Consider the following 8,386-nt stretch of genomic DNA (forward strand, 5'->3'; position numbering starts at 1 on the left):
GTAGAAAAGGATTCAGAACCCATGTGTAGAATGGAACGATGTAGAAACAGAAAACAGAAGACATGTGTAGAATGGAATGATGTAGAAACAGAAAACAGAAGACATGTGTAGAATGGAACGATGTAGAAACAGAAAACAGAACCCATGTGTAGAATGGAATGATGTAGAAACAGAAAACAGAAGACATGTGTAGAATGGAACGGTGTAGACACAGAAAACAGAACCCATGTGTAGAATGGAACGGTGTAGAAAAGGATTCAGAACCCATGTGTAGAATGGAACGGTGTAGAAACAGAAAACAGAACCCATGTGTAGAATGGAACGGTGTAGAAAAGGATTCAGAACCCATGTGTAGAATGGAACGATGTAGAAACAGAAAACAGAACCCATGTGTAGAATGGAATGATGTAGAAACAGAAAACAGAACCCATGTGTAGAATGGAACGGTGTAGAAACAGAAAACAGAACCCATGTGTAGAATGGAACGATGTAGAAACAGAAAACAGAACCCATGTGTAGAATGGAACGGTGTAGAGACAGAAAACAGAACCCATGTGTAGAATGGAACGATGTAGAAACAGAAAACAGAACCCATGTGTAGAATGGAACGGTGTAGAAACAGAAAACAGAACCCATGTGTAGAATGGAACGGTGTAGAGACAGAAAACAGAACCCATGTGTAGAATGGAACGGTGTAGAAACAGAAAACAGAACCCATGTGTAGAATGGAACGGTGTAGAAACAGGAAACAGAACCCATGTGTAGAATGGAACGGTGTAGAAACAGGAAACAGAACCCATGTGTAGAATGGAACGATGTAGAAACAGAAAACAGAACCCATGTGTAGAATGGAACGATGTAGAAACAGGAAACAGAACCCATGTGTAGAATGGAACGATGTAGAAACAGGAAACAGAACCCATGTGTAGAATGGAACGATGTAGAAACAGAAAACAGAACCCATGTGTAGAATGGAACGGTGTAGAAAAGGACTCAGAACCCATGTGTAGAATGGAACGGTGTAGAAACAGAAAACAGAACCCATGTGTAGAATGGAACGATGTAGAGACAGAAAACAGAACCCATGTGTAGAATGGAACGATGTAGAAACAGGAAACAGAACCCATGTGTAGAATGGAACGGTGTAGAAAAGGATTCAGAACCCATGTGTAGAATGGAACAGTGTAGAAACAGAAAACAGAACCCATGTGTAGAATGGAACAGTGTAGAAACAGAAAACAGAACCCATGTGTAGAATGGAACGGTGTAGAAACAGGAAACAGAACCCATGTGTAGAATGGAACGGTGTAGAAACAGAAAACAGAACCCATGTGTAGAATGGAACGGTGTAGAAACAGGAAACAGAACCCATGTGTAGAATGGAACGGTGTGACTCACGACAAAGCGGCTGTTGACCTTCTCCAGGATGATCTTCTCGTTGAGCGCCATGGCCTCTCCTCTCCTCTTCTTCATCCTCTTCTTCTCCAGCGTCTTGCACGCGTACATCTTCCCCGTGGCGCGCACCTGGCACGCAGACACCTGCACACCACGCCCAGCTCGTTAGGGTGACCATGCCCACCTCGTTATAATAACCACGCCCAGCTCGTTAGGGTGACCACGCCCACCTCGTTATAATAACCACACACTCCTCAAATGGACAGTTCAGTTTGATATATTGGCGTCACGGTTCCATACTTTTTTTTATTTTTATGAAATGCAAATTCCAGATTTATTTTTTATTTTTTTACCACAAATTAAGATACATGTGTTACTCTATCATACCATCAGTAGTAAACAATGTTGTTCATGGGCTTGTAAAATAATAATAATAATAATAATAATAATGATAATAAGATTCTCACCTCTCCAAAACCTCCCTTCCCCAAAACTCTGTACAGACGAAACGTGTTCTTGTTCACCGGCTGTCTGCAGAAAACACAAACATTACATTGTGATTGTCTATTGACAATCCATTCTTGAAGGTGTGTGTGTGTGCGTGCGTGTGTGTGTGTGTGCGTGCGTGTGTGTGTGCGTGCGTGTGTGTGTGCGTACCTCTCCAGCCACTTCCACTGTAGGAAGCGGTTGAACATCATGCTGTCCAGATAGTCTGCAAACGGAGCCACGCTGAGGTAGTCATGGATGAGTCTGTAACACACACACACATTTTAACCCATTCTGACCTGAGATCAGATTCATACGAGGTTTCCACTGGACACACACTGGGTCTGATTAACCCATTCTGACCTGAGATCAGATTCTAAAAATGTCAGTCGTTCTTCGATTTTTCAAAAAATAGCAGACCTACAAGCTCGTAGCGCGCCACTCGGTGGCGCGATATGAGCTTGTAGATCTGCTATTTTTCAATAGGTAAAGCATAACATGATGCTAAACACCAAAATGGGTGCCCGGTCAGAATGGGTTAATCATTTATTTATGTCCACATAAGAGATACAAATACAAGGACACAAATATTTACAAGGTGCCGTACAGAATGCAGTCAGCAAATCCCGAACAAATACCCACACACCCTTCAGGGGTACCTACAAGTAACAGCGTCTTCGCCATATTTGGCGGCTACCGATAGTGGAAGATATTGCACAGAATTTTGCAAGCCGTTTGGCTGCTTTTTTTGGCATCCCAAGTTGTTGGAAGCCTCTTACGACCAAACTGTGTACATGTCCTAAGATGCCTTTTCAACCCTTCCTCTGTGTGTGTGTGTGTGTGTGTGTGTGTGTGTGTGTTCTCACGTGGTAGTCTCCTTAAACAGGTCTTTGGAGGCGTTCTGGTCCAGCCGCTCTGCACAGCGAGTCTTCAACACCTCATCTATCAACGTCATGTCATCCTCCGACTGAAATATCACACATATCTTTATTAGTACCAGACCTTATTAACACTCATCTATCAACCTGGCTGAAATATCACACATATCTTTATTAGTACCAGACCTTATTAACACTCATCTATCAACCTGGCTGACACATCACACATATCTTTATTAGTACCAGACCTTATTAACACTCATCTATCAACCTGACTGAAATATCACACATATCTTTATTAGTATCAGACCTTATTAACACTCATCTATCAACCTGACTGACACATCACACATATCTTTATTAGTATCAGACCTTATTAACACTCATCTATCAACCTGACTGACACATCACACATATCTTTATTAGTATCAGACCTTATTAACACTCATCTATCAACCTGACTGAAATATCACACATATCTTTATTAGTATCAGACCTTATTAACACTCATCTATCAACCTGACTGACACATCACACATATCTTTATTAGCATCAGACCTTATTAACACTCATCTATCAACCTGACTGAAATATCACACATATCTTTATTAGTATCAGACCTTATTAACACTCATCTATCAACCTGACTGACACATCACACATATCTTTATTAGCATCAGACCTTATTAACACTCATCTATCAACCTGACTGAAATATCACACATATCTTTATTAGTACCAGACCTTATTAACACTCATCTATCAACCTGACTGAAATATCACACATATCTTTATTAGCATCAGACCTTATTAACACTCATCTATCAACCTGACTGAAATATCACACATATCTTTATTAGTATCACACCTATGTGTCAGAACAGGTTCTGACACATATCCATATATGGATATGAAGGGTTTGAGGTCAGATGTAGTAAGAGTTGCTGGCCAATATTGATCAGGGATCTCCATATATGGGCTTAACTGCGACAGCATGTCGCATTTACTATGACATGGCTCACCATATATGGGAAATGCTAGATTCAATATTAAATTAAATGTTATAGATGCCATAGTAAATGAAATGTTATAGATTCAATAGTAAATTAAATGTTATATATTCAATAGTAAATGAGACCTGCGGTCACATTGAACCAAACCACCCAGGATTGTGCATTAGTTATCCTATAGTTAATACATTAGTTATCCAATAGTTAATACATTATTTATTGCATTGTAAACTTAGTAGTAAATCAGTTGAACAAACGTTTGTGTTGAAGAACGTTTCCAGCAGCTGCTGTCCACACGCCCTCCTGTGGTCATCTGGAGATACTTCATACTTCACCTGCAGACACACGCACGCACGCGCACACGCACGGACACACACACACACACACACACACACACACACACACACAGGTATTTAGACAGACAGACAGACAGACAGACAGACAGACAGACAGACAGAGAGACAGACAGACAGACAGACAGACAGACAGACAGACAGACAGACAGACAGACAGACAGACAGACAGACAGACAGACAGACTCACCACAGCGTCCAGGAAGTGGATGCATGGCCGTAGCTCTGGTCTGGTGTCACAGAACTGTCTGAAGAGAAGACGTCCGATTGGCTGTCGCTCACACAGACTGCTGTAGTCCTTCTCTGTTAAATGACAACATGTTACGCACGCACACACACACGCACGCACCCACACACATACACACACACACATTTTAATCACAACAATATTTGACCTGAGAACAGTGAGAAGACTTTTTTCAAATTGATCTTGTTATACGAGTGAATCAATTATGCATCAGTGTCTTTGCCCAAGGACACTTCGACATGTAGACAAGAGGAGGAGCCGGGATTCGAACCGCCGACCCATGGATCATTGGACGACATGCTCTACCTCCTGAGCCACAGTCGCCCATATGTACCAGTACTTTAGTTTAAAAAGGTGCAGGGGTCTTAAACGCATTCAGACCGGAGGACTATTCTACAAATAGCTTCTAAATCCTGACAGTTTTCTGAAAAACCCATGTTTCTATGTCAGTGGTTCTCGCAGGGTTAACTTTCGCTCTGAAATATATTCAAAGATTTGCACCACGAGCTTTCAAAGAGCTTGTAGATCTGCTATTCTTCAAAGAGCTTGTAGATCTGCTATTCTTCAACAGCTAAAGTGTAACAACATAATGCTTAAAGCACCAGCAGGGTCCCGACGTCCTGAACGGGTTAAAGGGGTTCTGTGTGAGGTTTCAACATGAGCAGCAGCAGCTTCCTCTTCCTTCGTGTGTGTGTGTGTGTGTGTGGGGGGGGGGGTTACTGTTAACCTGTTGTGTGTGTGTGTGAGCACCGTGACCGACCCAAAACAAAGAAAAATCTTAACTAGGTACAGACTCAGTGAGCACAGTCTCGCGATCGAGAAAGGCCGTCATAGGCAGACCTGTATCCCGAGAGAAGACAGACTATGCGCACTAAACGAAGTGGAAACCGAGCTACACTTCCTAACCATCTGTCCATTATACCAAGACATCAGAGACACATACTGTCTGTCCACTGTACCAAGACATCAGAGACACATACTGTCTGTCCACTGTACCAAGACATCAGAGACACATACTGTCTGTCCACTGTACCAAGACATCAGAGACACATACTGTCTGTCCACTGTACCAAGACATCAGAGACACATACTTCCCACAGACTACAACCACACACGGAGATTTTGAAAACATGACCAACTAGAACTGCACTCTGCCGAGTGCATACTTGCTTGTTGCACACTAGTAGGCCATAAATGGCCTACTAGTACTTTCGACCGCTGGAAACTATCACATCTCAGTATCTCTGTGAAGGAACGTTTGAAATGTATAATCATTACGTGTAACTATTTGCTACCTAACTACTTTTTTACAGAAAAATGAATCATTGATATGTGATGAAAAAAAAGGTATATAAACTAAAATATATTATACAGTATAATTATTTTATTACTTATTGTAAATTGTCAATTGTTTTAAATGTATTTCATTTTGTACTATAGTGATATTAATACTAAATCATGATCAGAGTAATATGTGTCTCTAACTTCAATTTCTGTAATAATACTTTCAAATTTGTTGAAATATATACATGATCTAAAATACTTCCGAAATCTGTAGTTGGATTTGTATCTCAGTGATGACGTAAGAGAAATGGTCATCTGTGTAATCTGGTCCCACCAGATACCACATTACGTCATCGTTGAGAGCTGGGACCAGAGTACACGGTGTGTATATGTATGACTAGCTCTCAGTGATGACGTAAGAGATATGGTCATCTGTGTAGTCTGGTCCCAGCAGACCAGGCACAGATTTACAAATTACAAATCACATTACAACTACATACAGAGTATGTAGTTGTAATTTGATTAGCAGTATACTGTGGTTACTTGGTTCCAAAAAGTGAAGCCAAGTTTTTTTCAACCGTCTTTTTCAAGTCTGTGCCTGGTTTGCTGGGACCAGTTACAACATTACGTCATCGTTGAGAACTGGGACCAGAGTACATGGTGTGTATATGACGTAATGTTGTAACTTGTAACTAGTCCCAGCAAACCAGGCACAGACTTACGGTTGAAGAAAACTTGGCTTCACTTCGAAGAGACCAAGCGAAATGATTACTTGCGCGCTCTGCTTGCGCAAGTAATGACAAAAAACTCCCATATCTGCTGGGCGAAGTACAACAATGTGCAAACACAGCAGCACGAGTGTTAACCTGGTGTGTGTGTATGTGTGTTAACCTGTTGTGTGTGTGTGTGTGTGTGTGTTAACCTGTTGTGTGTGTGTGTGTGTGTGTGTGTGTGTGTGTGTGTTAACCTGTTGTGTGTGTGTGTGTGTTAACCTGTTGTGTGTGTGTGTGTGTGTTAACCTGTTGTGTGTGTGTGTGTGTGTGTTAACCTGTTGTGTGTGTGTGTGTGTGTGTGTGTGTGTGTTAACCTGTTGTGTGCCGCATCTCCTCACAGAGGCTGATGTGAGGAAACTGAAGCAATGCTTTCCATCTCTTGCTCTTTCCTCTCCTGGCTCCTCCCCCTCCTGGAAGAATTAACATACACTTTAATGATGTTTTTATAATTAAACCCATTTTGACCTGAGGCCGATTTAAAAAAAATCTTCTAAATCCTGACAGTTTTCTGAAAACCCTCATGTTTCTGTCATTATCATATCAAGGACCCCCAGAATTATATGTATATGCATCTGAAAATATGTAGTTCCAGGGACCCTCCAGACGCAAAGGTTTGAGTTGAAAAATATATATTCAAAGATTTGTGCCGACATTTTATACAAATACAAGCTTTTAGTGCTGCATGTATGGGGCCGAGACACAGACCCACACAGACTGTGTCTGTGGGTCCATTTACAGCAGTACTGACTCCACTGTGAATCACAGCTAGTCGGTACTGCTGTATCGACCCTCACAGTGGAGTCAGTACTGCTGTATGTATGGGGCCGAGACATGGACCCTCACAGTGGAGTCAGTACTGCTGTATGGGGCCACACAGTGGAGTCAGTACTGCTGTATGGGGCCGAGACATGGACCCTCACAGTGTGGAGTCAGTACTGCTGTATGGGGCCGAGACATGGACCCACACAGTGGAGTCAGTACTGCTGTATGGACCCACACAGTGGAGTCAGTACTGCTGTATGGACCCTCACAGTGGAGTCAGTACTGCTGTATGGACCCACACAGTGGAGTCAGTACTGCTGTATGGACCCTCACAGTGGAGTCAGTACTGCTGTATATGGGGCCCAGACACGGACCCACACAGTATAAGAAATGATTTGCGTTAAAATTGTTATTTTCTATCCAAAATTATTCACAATTTTCTCCGAAAAATAAACTTTTTTTTCTTTTTCTAAAATGTTTTGAAAATAGCAGATGTGCAAGCTCACAAGGCATCGCAGAGACCAATGTGATGAGCTTGTAGATTGGCTATACAACTGGCCACAGTCATAGGGGGACCCCTGCTGGACATACCTTCAAGGACCGCTTGTTATGGTCCACGGCCCACACTTTGAGAACCATGCAGTGCATTATATTAAATTGTACTATATTGTATTATAGGTACAATAATAAATGATTATAGGCTAGTGCCACACACACACACACACACACACACACACACACACACACACACACACACGGGAACTCTTACCTTCTCTTGCCTTCAGCAGAACCGAGTTTGCAACGATGTTCTCCAACTCCATGACGTGCCCGTTAAATAGAGACTAATTAACTCAATTAACTAGTTCAACTATAACTATATAGCCTCTATAGCTAAAGAAAAACATCAGCTATAGTTGAAGTATCTTTAATAATAATAACTAGCTGAAACTGTTCAGCTCTCAACTAAACTCACTCAAACTGACAGTTACTCCGGTAGTACGTTTTCCTCATCACAGCAGCGTCGCAATAAACACACACACACATGCACACACACACACACACACACACACACACACACACACACACACACACACACACGCACACGCGTTCTCGTTTCCTCTTTCCCTCTACGGCGTTAGCCACGCCCCCAGGCGTTGCCAAATATGGGCGTCGTGACTAATTATGCACGATGTAAAAT

At 42.0% G+C, this 8,386-nt stretch overlaps 1 protein-coding gene across 1 annotated transcript in view; it reads right to left on the reverse strand.

Annotated features, from left to right (window-relative positions):
• Positions 1-8,069, reverse strand: part of LOC308327708 (G protein-coupled receptor kinase 6-like) — a gene marked incomplete at its 3' end in the record, with an annotated part of 30,249 nt that extends 22,180 nt beyond the window's left edge. Inside the window, exons 1-8 of the mRNA XM_080781233.1 lie at positions 7,958-8,069; positions 6,741-6,836; positions 4,313-4,425; positions 4,027-4,104; positions 2,748-2,848; positions 2,053-2,145; positions 1,863-1,926; positions 1,399-1,539 (exon numbers count right to left, since the gene is read on the reverse strand). Of these exons, the coding sequence (XP_080637359.1) occupies positions 1,399-1,539; positions 1,863-1,926; positions 2,053-2,145; positions 2,748-2,848; positions 4,027-4,104; positions 4,313-4,425; positions 6,741-6,836; positions 7,958-8,009 (738 nt within the window). The 5' untranslated portion in view covers positions 8,010-8,069. The remainder of the gene's footprint in view (positions 1-1,398; positions 1,540-1,862; positions 1,927-2,052; positions 2,146-2,747; positions 2,849-4,026; positions 4,105-4,312; positions 4,426-6,740; positions 6,837-7,957) is intronic.
• Between the last annotated feature and the right edge of the window lie 317 nt (positions 8,070-8,386).

The sequence above is a fragment of the Protomyctophum bolini genome, assembly GCF_963924005.1.
Source record: "Protomyctophum bolini genome assembly, chromosome: 13".
NCBI classification, from domain to species: domain Eukaryota; kingdom Metazoa; phylum Chordata; class Actinopteri; order Myctophiformes; family Myctophidae; genus Protomyctophum; species Protomyctophum bolini.